This window comes from Ambystoma mexicanum, chromosome 6q (assembly GCF_040938575.1).
Source record: "Ambystoma mexicanum isolate Mex_15411 chromosome 6q, UKY_AmexF1_1, whole genome shotgun sequence".
Taxonomy (NCBI): Eukaryota; Metazoa; Chordata; class Amphibia; order Caudata; family Ambystomatidae; genus Ambystoma; species Ambystoma mexicanum.
In genome coordinates, this window is record NC_090937.1 from 1,154,301,934 (window position 1) to 1,154,320,729 (window position 18,796).

The following is an 18,796-nucleotide window of genomic DNA, read 5'->3' on the forward strand; positions in this document are numbered from 1 at the left end:
ACTGCACTGGTTACCTGGCTACCCTCTGATCAGGTGCCCTCCCCACCAGTTGCACACCTGCACTGCCCCCTGGCATCCCTTGCACTTGGGGACTGTTTCTGTATCCCTACAGCCCCTGCTAGCACTTGACCCTTGATGTCTGCTCTTACCCTTGCACTTGCCACCAGCTGGCCACACTATTAATTATTGTCTTTATTTATTTTACTGTTATCCTATGTACTGCACTGCCCCCCCCCCCCCGCACTTGCGCGATCTCAATGTCACCTGGCCTAGTAGGATCCCTGCCTGTCTTCACTCTATTTCCCCTCCCTTGCCTCATCACTCCTTGAAACACCTATGATATGGCATTTGTAACACACCTATACACATCAATACAGGCAGGCTCAGAAAGGGATCACTCTCGAGCGACTCGGATATTATCTCGCTGTACGCCGACAACATACTTTTATTTGTGCGTGACCCGGGCTGCATCTAGCCCCAATCATGCATGACGTCCTATCCTTTGGGACCTTGTCTGGGCTTCGAGTCAACTACGCCAAATCTGAGCCATTTCCACTTCCTGATGTGACTGTCGCGCTACTAGATCTCATGGGATTGGCCTGGTCTCCCCCCCCCCCCAGGAAATTAAATACCTGGGGGTTGTTGTGATGTGACACCCAGCTCCACTCTACACCCGCAACTATGGTGTATATCTACCCCAGCTTGTGGGCAAACTTTGTGCTTGGGCGAAACTCCCACTCACGAAAACGGGTCGTGTGGCGCTCCTCAAAAGAATTACACTCCCAAAGTTGCTAAACTACGTTCTAAATATACCGCTGTGGCCAGGAACTATTGGCACACTGAAAGTGGCGATTAATAACATTATGTGGCATGCAGGTGCGGTTAGGCTAATATGAGACACATTGACCAGACCTTACGTACATGAGGCCTCGCAGCAATGGACTTTGAAAACTACTGGATCGCTGCCCAGGCAAGTTACTGTAACGCTCACCTGACTCCCACGGGGGCGCTGGCCTGGTTCGCGCTGCTGTGACCTCGTCTAAGATGATGCGCAGGGTTCGGAAGACGGACTGGACCGGGCCCCAGATCTGGCTCGTCTGACTCGCAGAAGTATCCTTCTGTAGGTGAGAATAGGGGGTTAACTGTCTGCGGGGTAATGCAATCGGCCTCCCACTTACCCCACTCACCCTCCTCAAAACCCTTATGTGCTTCCCCGTAGCGTCTCACCTTAGGGTCTGGAAGGACGAGCTCTCCATCCTGCTTCTGATGCAGGGGCGCCTTGGTATCCAGTTACGTCACTGGATTTTCGGATGGGTGAGAACCAAACTTGCTTGGCTTCCAGGTAAGTTTTTTCTATAAGTGGTTCCCCTTGTGTCCATGCATTAATGTTCTAATGCTAATGTCTTTTTCCCCATAGGGGCCGGGGTACGGAATGCCGGGGAACAGGCACCGACCCGAGGTGAGCGGTGAAATCCTTGTGGAAATCAGGTAAGTCTTTAATGAGTGTTTTGGTAATGTCTTTTCATTCACTCATTAACGCTGATGTCTTTTTCCCCTTAGGGGCCTGGGTCCGAAAATGCCTGGATGCGGCGCGGACCCGAAATGAAAAGGGAATGACCCAACAGGTAGGTCTTGACATGGAGTTTTAGCTTCCCTTTTCCCTTCTTTCTCTCACCTTTGTTCTTGTCTTTTTCTCCCTAGGCGCGGGGGCGCGACTGCGAATCCGGATGGTCGCTGCAGAACATGAAGGCGCCCTGTAAAGGTGAGTAGAATGCGGCGCTGCAGCGATCGATGCGATGTGATGTGCTTTTAAAAATTAATGTCTTCCTTTTCAGGATTGTCGGCGAAATGTCTCTGGGATGCAGATTTAGCAGGTGAGGCCTTTTCCTTCTTCTGTTCTCTTGTTCCCTTCCTTTGCAGGTGATTCAGGATGCTGGCAGGTGTGGCAGAAGTCAAGATGCAGGAGCAGACACGGTGAGCGTCCAGCTGCTAGATGCAGAACAACGCGAAGCACGTGTGGCTGATCGGGTGTGGTTTAAATAGCCTTGGAAGAAGTTCCTAGAATGTGTCCTTCCTCCAATCAGGTATGTATCCTTCCCCGACCACGCCCGGGTGGTAAATGAGTCCCACAGGTAAAGTAGTTCCTTTCAGGCCTCAAGGAGGCCGGGGTTCTGCAGCATGGTCTGCATCAGGTAAGTGCACCCAAACACTTTCATAATGAGCCTGGCGCCTATGGCGCAGGACTGACGTTTTCTATGAGCCTGGCACCATAGGCGCCAGGACGCTGTCCAAAGGGCCCCTATAAGGGGTTGCTGGGACCTTCCCCAGGGACTTGATGTCCCCTTTCGGGGATGCAAGGCCTGAGCCGGCTCCCCGGGAGCGGGCATCGTGACAGTTACCCAGCCTATTGGTTTGATGGGGATACTCCCCAGCCACACATTAAAATTGAACGACATGCGACTGGTGCTCGCGATGTGCGCTCACTGATACTGCCACCGTTATGGTGAGACCCTGAAATCAACGGTCCCATCGCTGCAACAGTATTGGCATGGCACAAGATATGGAAAATGCTAGATAACCCTCACCCATTGCATGCAGGCTTACCACTATGGAACTTATTTCCTAAAATAAGCAAACCGGCTGAGCGGCAATGAGCGATAGATGGGTATACAGCTGTAAGCAATGTTTATAACATGGCGTCCTTTATCACATTCCAGGATTTACCAGTGCCTTCGTGGAGACAGTCCTTGCGTTTGCTACACTATGCCGGACTCCGCTGCGCTGCTAAAAAAGCAGCGACAGAGTTCCCTATGCTGCCACCTGATGAACCGCTGTTGGGTGTTATCATGGAGGGGTCTTCTGCTCACGGCGGAGTGGCTAGATTATATGACCTACTGCAGATCCACGGTAACAAACCCCTGGTGAGGCCTGGGCCAGAGATTTAGAGACAGGCATTACTGATGAGATCTGGGAGGCCATGTATCTGCAAACCTGTGGTGTCTTTTAACTCCAGATTTCGTCTAATACAGTTTAAAGTGTTACACAGATTCCATTGCACCCAGGCTAGACTACACCTCTTTTCACGCATTCATTCTGCTCTGTGACCTAGATGTCACTCGGATAGAGCGGGATACCTCCACATGATTTGGGACTGTCCGAACTGGTGGATTTCTGGGATGGGGTATGTGATATGTCTACAATATTCAACTGCACCATTGACCCCACCCCGTTAAACTGTCTGTTCCACAAATTTGAGCAATTGCGACATGGTTTTCATAGATCGGCGAGCCATTGTATGTTGCTGGCAGTCCGATGCCTATTGTTGTTATGGTTGCGCCCCGCCTGCCCGTCTGACACGCATTGGCTACAAGCCGTGACATAGGCATCTGGAGCGATGGTCCTCACTGAACCTGCGAACTGCAAACCAATGGACGCATGGCCTCCTTTTCGCACTTACTTGCTGTTAATACAATTGAATGCGCATGGCAATGAGAGCTTGCCGACCAGCTTGTGACTCTCCCCTACTCTACTTTCTCTGTGTTGCTACAGTTGGGCCTATGTCGTGCTTACTTTGTACCATGTCTCCACTACTGCAGAGCCAGTGTGCGCAATTGCAAGCGTAAGATTGTCACTCCCCTCAATGCGGCTACTTTCTTCTTTTGTTGTAATGTCAAGCACCTTATAAAGTTATTTTTTTTATTATTTTTTAAAGGATGCTGCAAGCCTGTGTGGACGGATCGTAAAGTCCAGAAACAAATTCAAAGACAACTTACTTAGTGTCCAGGTATGAACTGCAATAGGTGCATGTTATCAATACAGATATGCTTACCGCTCGCTAGATGAGTCAATCCTCCTCCGTCTACTCCACGACCACGCGCGAGTAGAACAGAACTCTGCCAGCATTTAAAGTTGTGTTTTCGCCACGTTGTAACACAATGACGTAGGTAAACAAACGACGATGCGGCTGGTGTAAGAGGCCGATTCCAAGGCTCAATCACTACCTATTACGTAACGGATAACTATTAAGAATACCCGAGGTTTCTTAGCACAGCAAAATTAGAGACGGTTGATTTGAATCTATCCAGTACCCGAAAGGCATAGATTGAATAAAAACATGCCCATTAGTGATGTGAAAGTAATAGCACACCACAGACCTTTGGCAATGTACAGGAACATTAGCAATAGAAAACCCTATGGATATTTATAGGGACTATTTCCTCACTTTTATAGGTTGACACTTCAGCACTACCCGGTTACTGATAATTAAGGAGAGCCTATCGGACTTTACCCTCCGATCCACAACAGTTGAATGAATGATGATTGGCAGTTCATGACAGATAAAATGTTGTGTTAAGTCCAAGTCTGGATGACTAGTTGAATAGAACAGACTAAGATGTTGTACTCTTGGTCACGTTTTACTTGACTCAGTTGAATATCATAAAAGTTGATGGACACTATGTATTGGAATTTTGAGATCCTGTGGAAGGGAGATTGGTCCCAAAATGCATAGAGCATAGACCCACTGGATTCTACAAATTGTTTGCAATCACGTTGTGATGAATATAAATATTGCTTGTTGTATCGTAAAACATTTTTTTCATAATAGGAAATTGTTTTACAAAACATTGCGTGAATATTTCCTTTAAGGAATCAAAAATAAATAATTGTTGATGGTTTACATTAAAATCTGGAGTGCAGGGGGACCTGAGAGTTCCACGTCTTGTGTACACCGGTTTCCAGGATCTTGTAACTTTACAGCCTAGTGCCAGGGCTGCTACTTTCTCCCCTGCACCCTCCAACTCATTCTCTAAAGAGTAGAAAGAGGTTTAATTTAAGATTCTGGAGTGCACCTGTATATTGGTATGGTTAAGCAGCGCTAACCAGCTGTCGGGCTCAAATTTTGCTTGGACAAGGTTCAAGATATTGACTCCTAATCTGTTTGGAGGATTATTAGATCAGAGATCATCTAACCCTATTGCTGGTAAAAGGGTGTCAGCCACAGACTCCGTGCAAAGGATACGAGGGAAGCAATTTTGGTTAAGGCAATATGTGCGTGTGTACATGTTCAGGTCTAGGTTTCACTATTAAGCCTGTAAGTTAAATGACATACATAACAGATTCAGCCAGGGGCCAGTGAAGAAGCTGTGTGTCAATCACAATCCACAGAGTAGTGGTTGTAGGTGATTTGTCACACCCCAGAATGCTGGGGAGTCTTTGGAAATGTTGCTAAAGGAGATCGGTTTTGACAACTCGAACTGCACTAACCCCCAACAGTTCGTGGATTATACTATGTGCAATTCCATGCCTCTCAGAACTGCATTTGTCTTGTCCTAGTCTGAAAAGAGATGATGCGGTTGACTCCAATGCTCGGTGTTCAAATGACATAAGTCATTTACAGCGCGCCTGTACACAAGTGTTTCTAGGTGCAAGAGACAAGCAAGGGAAGACAGGATGACAAAACAACGATCTTACTAGGCCTTGTGTCATTCAGATCGTGCAAGTGCGGGGGGGTGGATGGAGGGTGAGAAGTGGCGGGGGCGGAAGAGAGTGCAATGGAGCCTGTAAGTGCTGCCAGGGACGTGGCTAAGAAGTGCAGGGCGTCAGGGGACTGTAGGGTTGCAGAGAAAGCGAAAAGGAAGGCTAGTTGCTTCCGGAACCTTAGGTGGTCCTGCTCAAGTTTGAGAGAGGCAGGGAGGCTGTTCCAGAGGGAGGACCCACCAGAGGACAGAGATCTACCCCCCAACTCTCTGCCTGGAGAAGTGTCTGACCCTCAGAGAGTTGGAGGTGGATGAGTGGAGGGCTTGAGAAGGAAGATGCTTAGGAAGAGAAAGTTGGATGTAGTGTGGTCCCCAGCCCCAGAAAGATGTATGGACGATGCAGAGGGTCTTGAACTTGATCCTCGCAGTCAGAGGGAGTCAATGGAGAGATTTCAGGCCTAGAAGCTGAGTATTGGGTTGTTAGTTGCAAAATGTTATGTCATAATTCAAATGTTGAGGCTTAAGAGGAAAACCACTTCATACCTGCTGTAGACTTTCCAGTCATGGAGTCACTAGAAACCTGGGATCCAGAAGTTTTCTTCTGTTCATCCGAAGAATAAATACGAATTTGAGATGGCTGGAGAGGAAGTCGATTGACTCGAAGCAAGTGCATGAGACTCCCTCCACTTTTCACAGAACGCTGGGACACTAAAAAGAACAAAGACCACACTATATAACTATAAACACAAAAGCATCAAGAACATGGGAAAAGTTCAAATATTTTTTTGTAAAGCATATGTCCTGCATAGGTTTTGCACTGTGTAACAGGTGTTGCTAAACATGTTCTGTTGTCATTGCTACATAATAAAGAACCATGACTTTTTCAGAAATTCCACAACCCAACACTTTCCACTTGTGGCGCAAATCACCATTAACATCCTGTGAACAGACACTTAGTCACTCCCTTCCAGGTTCCCTGTTAATTGGCATGCATCAAAACATAAGGACATGCTATTATGTTCCACCACAGCAATATTTACACATTTCACATGACAAGGTTAGGCATGGCAATCTCTGTTAGGCCAATCAAGGGACGTAGGAATAGCTCAGTTATTGAAGCAAAGTTGAGGGCACTTACAACCTTCAGTCATTTCAACCAATGATAGGCGCTCCAAAAGAGAACCTTATCGGTACTAAAAAACTTTCAGCATTGTTTAACATTTTCAAATCTCTGGAAGGAATTTATATTCACGCTACTGGGTTATGCAGCCTGGGTGTGACCAGTAGCTGACGAATGAGACCAAAGCTTTCATTCGAAGAGGGGAATGATGCAATTGAAGAAATGGTAAGATAGCTACCAAAGTGTGGCATTTATTGAGGATGCTAGAAAAGTGAACTGATTACATTATTTCAGCTGGTATAAAACCATATTACTTTCAGCTTGATAAAAAGACAAATAAGTATGACATGTTCAATCTTTACATAGATATGCATTGGCACTGTGGAGTTAAGCATTGCAAACTAAACATTTTTCCTATTAGGCAAGTACCAACGAAGCCAACAGGAATGGCCATTTTTTCAGTGAATATATTTATGTGTGGATCACACATTTGCTTTGGATGTATGCATTGTGGCGAATAAACAAAATGTGACTCGAGATAGCAAGTTCATACATGATTAATTCACAAGTAGGCTTGGTGGGGATTAATGCCTAGGTTGTCAACGGGCTTAGCCACAAGAAAACGTGTAAGGATGGGTCAAATGTGTCTGGGATTTACCCTGTCAAGGTATACGGGTGTCCCCCCAGGTCCTCTTCTCGGGGGAACAGTACCCGTCCGCTTCTTAGATTACAATTACAGCTGCAATGGTATAGCTCCCAGACAATTCTTGTCTCAGGTTACAGTCACAGGGACATACCATGATCAGATGCTTCTTTCTCACCAGGCCTCTTTAAAGGAGTACATGCCCCTGCTCCCCATTTGTAATCCTCCCAAGGAGGAGAATACATGGTCCACTATTTCTTGGTTTATAGTGCTCCAGGTCAGTATAATGTATATGATGTCATTCATACCGTATCAAAGCTATTAAGGATATGGTACCCTTTCCAACTTACAAGGGATATGGTGCCCTTCTCACCTACCATTTGGTGCAACTGTCACTTAACCACAAGATCTAATCCATCTATCTCTCTCTGCACCAAGTCAAAAATTGTGGTCCTCTTGCCTGCATGGGATGGTGTAATTTCTGGTTGAGGCAAGGGAATCAGAAACACTTGGCAAGTCTGGTCACCTTAATACGGATTCTCAATGGACCACCCACATCAGGAAGCTAGCTTGAGGAATTTCCACACAGAATAGGTCCTTGCTGCTAGCTACCCTCAAACCTTGTGCAGGCCCTCGGCCTACTCCTGTAAGCTTCAATGCACAAGTCTGCTGTTCCTTCTTGGAACTCTCCAACTTCTGCCAGTGTCATCTCTTCTCTTACATTCTCCAGCACTGCTGAATACCCTCTCACACCGAAACTCAAAAGTGTCACTTCCTTTAAGCACATGGGGCTTTAATTCTGGCCTAGAGATAAGTGGCATACCAGACACTTATTCTTTAAAGACTGGCAAAAGCTCCCATAAAAAATGAAAATAAAATATTTAAAAAAGTAAAAATATGTCAATAAAAAAATAGGAAACAGAGGTTAGGGAGATCTATCATTTTTATGCTTCATCCCGTGTCCCAGTGAGACCGTGGGCACTTTTTGCTGGACTTCTGGACCGTTTTCTTTATATCCTGAAGGAACTGAGCCTTTTTCCACTCATTCATTATTGTGGGCTCTACCTTTTTGAACTCTGTTCTCCCCGTTTTACTTTTTGAGTCTTCTTATCTCTTTTAAGGCGTTTGTATTTTACGTTTGCAGCACACAGCTCCTTATAGGCAGTGTTGCTGGGAACCCTTTGGATTCTCCTTTGAGATTCTTACCTTATCCTTAATTTCTACAGTCCTAAAACTTTATTTACTGAGAGATTGGGACACACCACCTTATGTGGAAGGCCAAGGGGATACCTAGTATCCCACTTCACTCTGCTCCCGTGACTTTTTAGTCACAGACAACATTCTAGTTATGACTGGAGGCAGTGGACGTGTTCTACCAACTATTTTGCTATTTTGTACCGCAGACTGTATTCACAGTCCAGGTTGTGTACAATAGGGGCACCCAAGTACTAAGGGAGCTTCTTTATTTTTTTTTTCACCATTTCGCGTGTGGTTTTTCTTTCTTAGTCCATCGTCTACCATTCTGGGAGGGGAGGTCTGTGTGAGTTTTTTTGCCTTTGGCGGGAACCCTTGAGGGTCCCCGCCTAGGCTCCACTGTGTCTGGGCAGGCAGGAAGTGTGTGGGGGGGGGGGGGTTCACTCCACTTCCCTTTGTCTGCCTGAGTGGAACCAGCTCCCTCTGGCGGTCTGGCTGTCCTAATTGGACACCCAGACACCCCTTTCTGTAAACTGCTGAGAGAGATTGTAGAGGCGTGTGGTGAAACTGAATGAAAGGTTGAGGTTCCTGAGGTGAAAGGCAAGTCGACCACTGGAAACTGAAGTAACTCATCAAAGTCCCCTCACCAGAGTGCAGGGCTTCAGGAATCAAAGAAGATTGATCGGGCGAATCGTGTCCTTTGTTGTTGCTGCAGAAAAGGGGCCAAAACCGCAGACTGATCAGAGAAGCTGATGAAATCCGTGCCAGAGGTCCTCCCTCGAGACTGCTGCTGAGAGATCCCATCCATTGTCCTTCCTTTCGTCACCAGGCGAAGGAATCCGGGGCAGGTCCAGCACTGACACATCGAGGAGAACCCATCCACAAACATTTCTTCAACCCAAAAAGGTACTGTGGGGAAAAAGGTATTGCTTACCTTAATCTGAATAAGTGGCTCCAGAGCATTGGAGTACACACAGAGGTGTCCAGGGTAACCCCCGCTTACCTCCGACCCAAGCTGTTGCTTGTGTCCTTTTAACAAGTCCTTTAACAGGGTCTCCCAACACTGGTTTAATCCACTTGCATCTTTAAGACTAGAGACTAGAAATTATGCTTTCCAAGACTTTGAGCTTCTCCGAACTGCCCTTTAGCTAGGGTTGCGTTCTGGACTTTAAAAGCCTTGTTGTGCGAAGAAGCGACCTATAGAACCTGAAGCTCTGCTAGTATTTACCTAACCAACCGTTTTCTTTCCCAAAAGACTATATTTGCTAACTATTTGTGGTTTTGCTAACTAAATACAACTACCACATATCTTTGTGGGTGTGCGCTTTATTACTGAGTACGGTGGAACTGCCATTAGTGTCAAAATTCTGTAACAATTGTAACCACAAGCAACTACAAACTAAGCAGTGGCCGCTGAACAGTATCTACAAGTATTCAAATGTGTTTTGGTTTAATGTACTAAGTATTTAAAAGTATTTCTTGATTCCAAGATGGAAGCCCCTTAAGCAGGACGTGCAAGAGCTTGCTCCGTTCTACAACACGACCAAGTCAGGCTGCAGCGGGTGTAAAAGCCCCGCCCTCGATTTACATCTACTAGTGAGCAAGTCGTCGGCAACCCCCTCACCCCACTTCCAACAACCAACGCAGGAATCGTGGGAATATAACTGTGGCAGGAGCCCGAAACGTGAAGGACACGCCCTGGCTCCATGGCAAAGCCGACGCCCCCGCACGGAAGATAATAGTCACGGCTTCCAAAATCGAGGACTGAGCAGGCCAGAACCATACAATAACCTCCATGAGGTAAGCAGTTCAGGAGGGGGGCTAAACGGGATACTGACATTGCCGCAATCAGTGGAGCTGATTCTCCACAACTAAATCCCCTGCACAAGCCAAGTGATGCACAGCAATCAAAATTAACTATATTCCGTTGGGGGATGGGCTTCACACCTCATGCCAAATACAGCAAAACAATAAGTGCTTTAACCTACACCAGGTAGAGGCGAATAAGCGGAGATACCTTGATGCCTTGTGGGAAAACTTACAAATTAGAGAAACTACCCTAGAGTTGATTCCGAATTAGCAAAACAAAAACACAAGCATTTCTCTCTTTGAAGATTGCTCTGAACTTTCCATGCTCCAAAACAAGGCACAGGTATCGGATCAGTGCGACCAACTCAATATAAAGTGTACCATAAGGCGGTTTACATCTGCGGCAAGCTAACAGCTGAATATAGGGGGATCTAGGTCTGGCACCAGGAAGAAATCTACACAAGCGGGACACACAGACCCCTGCAAAAACAATCCAAATCCTTAGACATGCTTTGGGCAGTAAAAGCCTGTCTGGACCCACAATAAAATTTAACCGCAAGACCTCTCTGGAACACACCAGGCGTCCAAAGATGACTATCAAAAGTTTCCAGGAATTCCAAGACAAATTCACCTCCGCTGCAATTCTCCACCTTTACCTCGGAAATCAGAGACTCGCTAGCAGAATTTATCAAAGAAATATCCACTCTGGCGGGTAGGCACGAACAAACGAACACTCTACCCTCAAAAAGAACAAATCTTAAGGGAAGCGAGAACTGCCTCGGTCACACTTAACGGGGTAGAGATTCAACTGTCTCAAGATTTATCCAGGTTGACTCTTCAAAAATGCTGAGATATATACCCCATAGTAAAAACTCTGCAGGCAAGGGGCATCAGATACAGATGGACTTTCCCCTTTGGACTACTTTTCTTTTTTTTTAACTTGATTTTATTAGCATTTATAACGAGAAACCGACATTTTCAATAGAACAAGAAAAATGTGTAACCGATATTGGCAAAAATAGTCTAGATCTCCCATCCCCTTCCCCTTCTCCTTCTCCTTCTCCTTCTCCTCCTTCTCCTCCTCCTCCTCCTCCCAATTCCCCCCTCCCCCAAACCCTTGTCCAAACCAACTGATATTCAATGGGGTGTGTGTGTTTCCTCTGTCATCTCAGGTCCAAAAGGTACTCGTATTGTCCGTAAATGTCCCTCTGAGGCCCTCCCTCCACCTCCCCCTTCCACACTTCCCACTTCCACTCCAAACATACACTGGATCCATCTACTGGCTGTCCTCCTCCAGCCCCCATTTAAGCAGTATGGCAGACCACTCGATGTGGAATCCCTCCATTTTGTCATTCACAACCGCAGTGAGTTTCCCCATGACCATCATACTTTGCACTTTCCCTTCCCACGCCTCTTTCATGGGGAGCGTTTCGTTTTCCCAACATTGGGCAATGACCAGTCTCCCTGCCCTCAACATGGCTTCCCACATCTTAGGAAGCCAATGTTCTTCCCTCTCTTTTTGCCGGAGCCCTAGCAGCAACTGCAGTGGATCTAGGGGCAGTCCTATCCCAGTCACCTCTTACATCCAGCTCAGTACCTCTTTCCAGAACATTTGTACCTTGGGGCATCGCCACCTGTGGGCTAGGGTCTCACGGTTTCCGCAACCCCTAGGGCACAGCGGGGATGTTTCCCGGAAACATTCTGGACAGTCTCACCAGATCCCTGTGCCAGTTTAAAGTTCTGTTCTATTGTTGAGGTGAACAATCCTCCCTGGAAGATCACCTTATATATATGCAAGCCCATTCCTCCTCTGAAATACTAACTCCACCCAATATCTCTGGAAGGTTTGCCTCCCCTCTAGGCAGGTTTCGTTCATGGCCTTATACAGTTTGGACAATATACCCTTGTCGCTGATTGGTCTAGAACTTTTTCCACTAGTATTAATTCTCTTGCCGCCCCTGCCCCCCACTTTGGATCCATCAGGTTACCCTTAATGCGAAGAAATTCAAATAAAGAAATGGAGTCCCCTCCCAGTATATCCCGCACCTTATCCCATTCCTCAAAGAATTGTCCCACTCTTTCAAGTCCTGCGTCTGACCACCTCTGCAAACTCGTAAATCCCTTGCGCCCCAGGTCAAACAGCAGACCCCATATTGAAGACATAGGGGAGGGACAGGAGGTATAACCCTGTGCAGCCGCAGAGTCTCACCAGACTGACCAAATAACTCCTAGTGTGGGGGTGGGAGCGCAAGCGTTCCAGTATTGATCTCACCAGGGACCAGAAGTAGTGTTTGACCTTCAAAGGGTGTGCCATAAGATCTTCCAGTTCGGTCTAATAAGTCTGCAGATCATCCCTCATATGTTCCAGCATCCCCCGATTTGTGCCGCCTTATAGTACAGGCGGATATCCGGGAAACCAAATCACCCCCTTATTCCTTGGAAGGGTGAGGGTTGTCAACTTCACCATTGGGTCTTGTTTCCCCATATAAATCTACAAAGCTCTCCTGTAACTTCTAAAAAAATATATATATATATATATATATTTCTGGGAGCTGGCTCGGGATGGATGCAAACAGGAATAGCAGCCGGGGGAGGACATTCATTTTTATAGAGGTCATCCTTCCATATCAGGTCAGTATCAACAGGAGCCACCTCTTTAGATGAGCCGTCAGTTGGGCACGGAAGGGGATATAGTTCGCCGCCACCATCTCTCCTAAATTGCTGGTCACCATTATGCCCAGGTATTGAATACTGCTCTGACTAACCTTCAAGCCCTGGTAGCGTTCAGTGCATGAGAGGAGGCTCTGTGCAAACAGCGGCAGGATTGCAGACTTTCCCACGTTCATTTTGAGACCCGACAGGTGGCCATACTCCTATTTGGGCCATGAGCGCTGGGAGGAAGACTTGTACCTTTGTCAGGTAAGCCAGTATGTCATCAGCAAAAAGGGCGATTTTGCATTCAAGCTCTCCCCCCACTACACCCTTAATACGTTTCTTCACTCCAATTACAATCGCCAGCAGCTCCATTGCGAGGGCGTACAGGAGCAGGAAGACGGGACATCCCTGCCTGGTCCCTCTCGAGAGTTCGAAAGCCTCCATAAATCCCCCATAGGTTATGGAACATTTCCTCTACTCCGGTGTGGTGCAGCTTTAGGTGTGTCCCCGCCCCCGCCCCCTGTACGTCTGGGGGCACCTCCTTTCCATGTGTCCATATGCCCTTGCGGTGCTCCTCTTCTGTTCAGTGTCCTCCAGCAACTCCCCCCCCCCCAAAGCCATCCCCTTGCACTTTGCTGGTGCACTCTGCACCAATCAATGCAGGCACCCAACAGGCAGCAGGTCTAGGTGTGCTGTAGATGGCCCCCTTCACATGGCCACCTGTGTGGGATCAGAGCACTTCATGCACAGGGAAGTCTCTGGGTGCCTCACACTCCCTCCACTTATCTCGTGGGGTGGCTCTTCTGGACCTTTACTAGCAGCCTCTTAAACGTTCATCGCTGGTACCCCGCAGTCATTGTTTGAAGTCCTTGGGATGGTGGGCAGAGCACTGCTCTCTATGCCGCCGAAGATGGCGGCATCCACACCCCCAGGTGACCCGGCTCCTCTGCTCACGCCGGACGCCCTGCTGACGGTTGGGAGTTCACACACAGTTCTATTTTCACCCAGGATTCAATGACAATCTTGTTAAGAACTTTTTCCTTTATCAGGATGTACTTGCCACCGATTATGTGCAATCTTATTTCCATTTCCACCAAGGATTCAATGACAATCTTGTTAAGAATTCTAGTCTTTATCAGGATGTACTTGTTACTGATTTTGTTCAATTTTACTTTAACAAGTAGTCTAATTTTGTGACTTGCATGTTATATTTTGTTCACAGCTAACTATAATGTTTCAATGCTCCCTCCTGAGGAACCAAATGAATTAATTTGGAGAAACATGTGTCGAGGGATTGCCAAAATGTTATGTGATTAACTGAAGTATCTAAGGACATACTAGATCCAGACATTGATATGCAACATTATTTAACCAAGTTTGTATTGCAAACAAGAGGCCTTTCCCTTACTCTGATGTGAATTAACATCTAATGCAGCTACTTTGAATTGAATTAAAAGACTATCTTTTTTTCAACACTCTATAAGCTCAAGTCTTTCATTTGAATCCAAACCAGGAACCTACCATTTGAGGGCGCAGATTGAGTAACAGGCGTCTTCATACAATTCAGTCATTTCTCATCACGCTGGGCAGCCTCAGTGAGAAAACACCCATCGCTGCAGCCCCAAGTATCTATAAGAAATGGGTAAACTGCTGCAATTCAGAACTCGCCATAGGTTGCAACAAGGCTGCAAAATCTTATTTCAGCCCTTTTGTAATCCGTATTTCTAAATTCATGCTTGCACCCATTTCGGTGTTCCAATGCACCAATCTTGGTTCATCCGGTGCCCACCATTTCCAAGCAAAATGCCTTTTAGTGTTAATCAAAGCCATTTCAATCAACAAGCAAGCCAGCCAGCCAGCCCCAAAAAAACAAAATGCTCAGTTTATAACTGTGCAAGGCCGATGCAAGTACTGTATTCAATTAATCAAAAATAAGAGACCAATAGTTATGAATGACACGACAAGACCAGAGCATATGAAACAAATTACTGGGGAACCGCATGCATTTAGGGCACAAATAATTTTCTCTCCCAACCCTTTTTATATAGCACATTTTAATAGGAAAATAATACTCATTGTGCAATGTCAAACTGAACGAGTCCAAGTTTAGCATTTACAGCCATCTACCTGTATGCACATAGCCATTTGAGCCAGTCTGCCTCGTCCAGCCTCCCCAAATTGTTCCATCATTTAGTCCTTAATGCAGCCAGGGGGCTCGTAGATTAATTCAACCACCACCTATGTATTGTAGACATTACTTTGTCCTCGATCACAGAGGTCAACACACCCTTATGCAGCAGCAAGGAGATCTTGGGAAGAAAGTCACCCTTCAGATCTAGTTGCGATGTGTGCCTCAATTGCAGAACTTGGAAAATATAACCAGCCCAGTAGCTGTCCATTGGATACAACATCCCATACCGTATTGGCATATTCCATACATAACTGTATGTTTCGGATTTCGGGTAAGTGTGAGTTTCCCAAAATGGAGCAGCAAGAGTAACTATGCTGCCAACACAGTCTTTTTCAAATCATCAGTCATGTCTCTAGCACCATTTTTCAGGCAGGGGAAGTGAACATGATGTCGTGGCTACTTGTAAGGGGGAGAATGGTGGATCCAGCCAAGATAATGCTTCGCCGCTGGTTTCCCTCCTATCCCGTGCAAACAAACATTCAACTTGGACAGATGTGCTGCCCAAAAATATTGCTTTAAGTCTGGTAAACCTAAGCCTCCATCCCATACAGACCTGTATATGTTTTCCAATGTCATCCAAGAGACAGAATTATTGCAAAGCAATGCCCTCAGATCCCTCATTTATTAAACTCTGCAAGGGGAATATCATAATGATTAGCCTGTAGAAGGTAAAGAAATATTGTGAAGATAATCATTTTAAATAAACCAACCCTACCCATTAGAAGATGATCCGTCTTGCCCTTTCCCTGGTAACAGCAAGGAATGTTCCAATTAAGAGATCCCAATTTAACATGGAAAAAACTTCTGTGGTTCTTGCTAACTGGATCCTTAGAGATTTGAATGATATTAGTTGCGTCTTTCGAGACAAGGTATCCCGCACAAATATTTTATTTATTGGTCACTTGTTAGGCGCTTATACAATTAGCAAAAATGTTCCAAAGCACCCACAGGGCAACAGGGTGGGGGACAATGATTTACAAAAAAAGAAATAATTGAATAGTACAAACAATTCATGAGAATAAAGTGGAGGGGTGATGAACCTACTATGCCTTGTGAGTGTTCAGAACGTGCAAATGCAGAGGGGAGGGGGATAATGGATAGGTGCTGTGGTGCTCATGGAGAAGCGCTCAGGGTGAAGTGCTAAGAAGGGAAAACGTAAGTGCAAACTCCACTGGCGAGGGTGAGCCTAGTGCAGTAAATAGACAGCGGCTGGATGTGGGGGGGGGTCAGGGCCCAGAGGATAAATAAGAGCCCTGCACATTCGTCACGCTACTGTATTATTAGCAGGGAACAATAGCAATAGATTGCGTTATCCCAGTTTTTAGTTAATCCACTATCCAAATTCTTTCATTATATTCAACATTCAAGATTGACAAGTGGATTGTTCAAATACAGCATTAATCAGACCCTCCAGTTTATAGTGATTTTGCAATGCTGCAAAATGCTGCGAAAAACGTCAGTTTTTGCAAAAAAGCGCAAACATGGCAGTTTATGCAAAAACACCCACAAAAATGGCAGTTTTTGCAAAAAATTACATAAAAAAATACTCAAGAGTCCAGTTTCTCAACTCTTTTTTACTCAAGAAATGAAATGCGCAAGCACATCACATCACATGCGCAAAACAAAAGAGCAGTCTGATCCACAAAGGACATCTGAATGGACACTTCTTATATGCGTCCATTCAGATGTCCTTGTTCACCCCTTAGCCCAAATCAGGGGGCGTTTCTGCACATTTAAAAGCGCATCCCAAATTGACAAGCAAGATGCGCTTATAAATGTGCAGAAATTGTAGACCACCCTATGCACTCACTTTAAATACATGCACGAGGGGTGCCACTGCTTTACAGGGTTCTTTACTGACCCTACTGATTCAGGCAATACTTAAAAAAAACATTTTGAAGTGTGACAGCTGCTGTCTCACTTGCATTTCTGTTCCTCCAAATGGTATAGAAAAGGGTTTTTTGGGTTGCATTTTACAGTGGCAGGACCCTTAAGGGCCAGTCGCGGTGAAATGCACGGAGAGCCTGTAGACCATTGTCGGGAGAGTGCTTCCAACACAAACGTATTCAAGGCGGCTGGCCAGCGCATCATTTGCGCTACAGCTCAGCCCCATGGAAATGCAGAGGTCACCTTTGAGATTAAGGTGGGCTGCTCATTTCCAAAAATGAGTTATCTAAAACAGCACATCCACTGCTCTATTTTTAGATGCCCCATTTCTTTAGGCCAAAATCTACAGTTTTCTTCAAAAATTGAAAAATTATCACAGTATGTGAGAGAAAGGAGTAAGAGGGTGAGTGATGGGTGAGCTGTGGCGTGGTAGGCAAGAAAGCAAAGGGAGATCAGAGGAGAGCAATGGGTCAGAGGGGGAAGCGGTGACAGTGGGCAGATGCAGTGGGGCGGTGGGCCAATAATCAGAGAGCGGAGGTACAGAAAGTGGAAGGAACGTCGGCTCAGGGATGGAGATGGGCCAAAAGCAGAGAGAGAGGGGTTGGCCGGAAAGGGGCAGTCAGCTGCAGATCGGGAGAAAAGGATGAGGGAAGAGTGCGATGAATGGGAGAAAGGATTAAAGATGCAGAAGTAGCATGCAAGAATGAAGGACTGTATACTGCTGGAGGAATTGGGGAGCGTACAGTGTGAGTTGGGAGTATGATTGGGAGTTTGGCAGGGACTAGAGAGCGCATTTGTGACTTGGCAGTGTGACAGACCATGGGAGTATGTGTATGACTGAGCGTGAGGTTCAAAAATACAAGTTATGATGGGGAATAGGTGAGATGTGTTGGGTGAGAGGTGTGTGGATGTTTGCGGGATTGGGGAACAAAGAAGGGGAGCATTTTCAGCATTACAACTGATAATGATTAATAACGTTAATATTAAATAGGCATGCACATTAAACCAAAACACGTAGCCAAAACAAACCCTGTTCGGCAAAGCCAGAGACATCTAGGACTCTTCCTATTTGATACAAAAGATACATATATTGACACCCTGGCTCTCTTGTAGCCTTGTACACAGCGTCTTTCCTGCAATGTACCAAGCTTGCCCCTCCAGTCAATAAAAATTGTACTGCAAAAAAGCTACCATAAATAAAGGTTTGTGCCGCACAATTTGCCATTTCATGCCGCAAAATCCTGGCGGGTCTGATTAATTATCTGCATATAAAACAATTCCGTCTTCATGAACATTTGCCCATCCAAAACCTCATCAGAGTTGGTCTTGCTGGATCCATTTGGCCCACATTTCCACTACCAAAGGGAAACAAAACTGAGAACGGGGTCAGCCCTGTCAAGACCCACCTTCCTAGTGGAACTCTCTTCACAAGCAATTATTAATGTGGACCCTTGCCATTGGGGCTGTATATAATAATTTCTGCAAAACGGCTAGCAATTGGAAGTCTGGGCAGTTACTCAGGGTAAGAACAAATACTGAAGAAATGCTACTACGCACCACCAACAAAAGAACAGTCTCATTGTGGAGGTAGATAGCATGCCAAACCCAAACGGTGCCCACGATATAACTTCAGTTGACTGTGGTTGATTTCATGGACTTAGAGGTTGAGTGTGAAACTCATGATATCGATGTGCCCATAACACCTAGCACAACTGCAAACCTGGACTGTGAAGAGAAAGATTGGTCGAACCGAACATCTCCCCGTAGCAATTGCAGCATATACTGGTAAACCTTACGTAGGTAAACCTTGTGCTACAAAA

The 18,796-nt window shown here is 46.0% G+C and overlaps 1 protein-coding gene across 1 annotated transcript in view; it reads right to left on the bottom strand.

Annotated features, from left to right (window-relative positions):
* The window catches only part of SLC30A9 (solute carrier family 30 member 9), a 1,100,681-nt gene that overhangs the window by 1,013,795 nt on the left and 68,090 nt on the right, over window positions 1-18,796 (bottom strand). Inside the window, exon 2 of the mRNA XM_069631745.1 lies at window positions 6,021-6,185. Coding sequence (XP_069487846.1) covers window positions 6,021-6,185 — 165 coding nt within the window. The remainder of the gene's footprint in view (window positions 1-6,020; window positions 6,186-18,796) is intronic.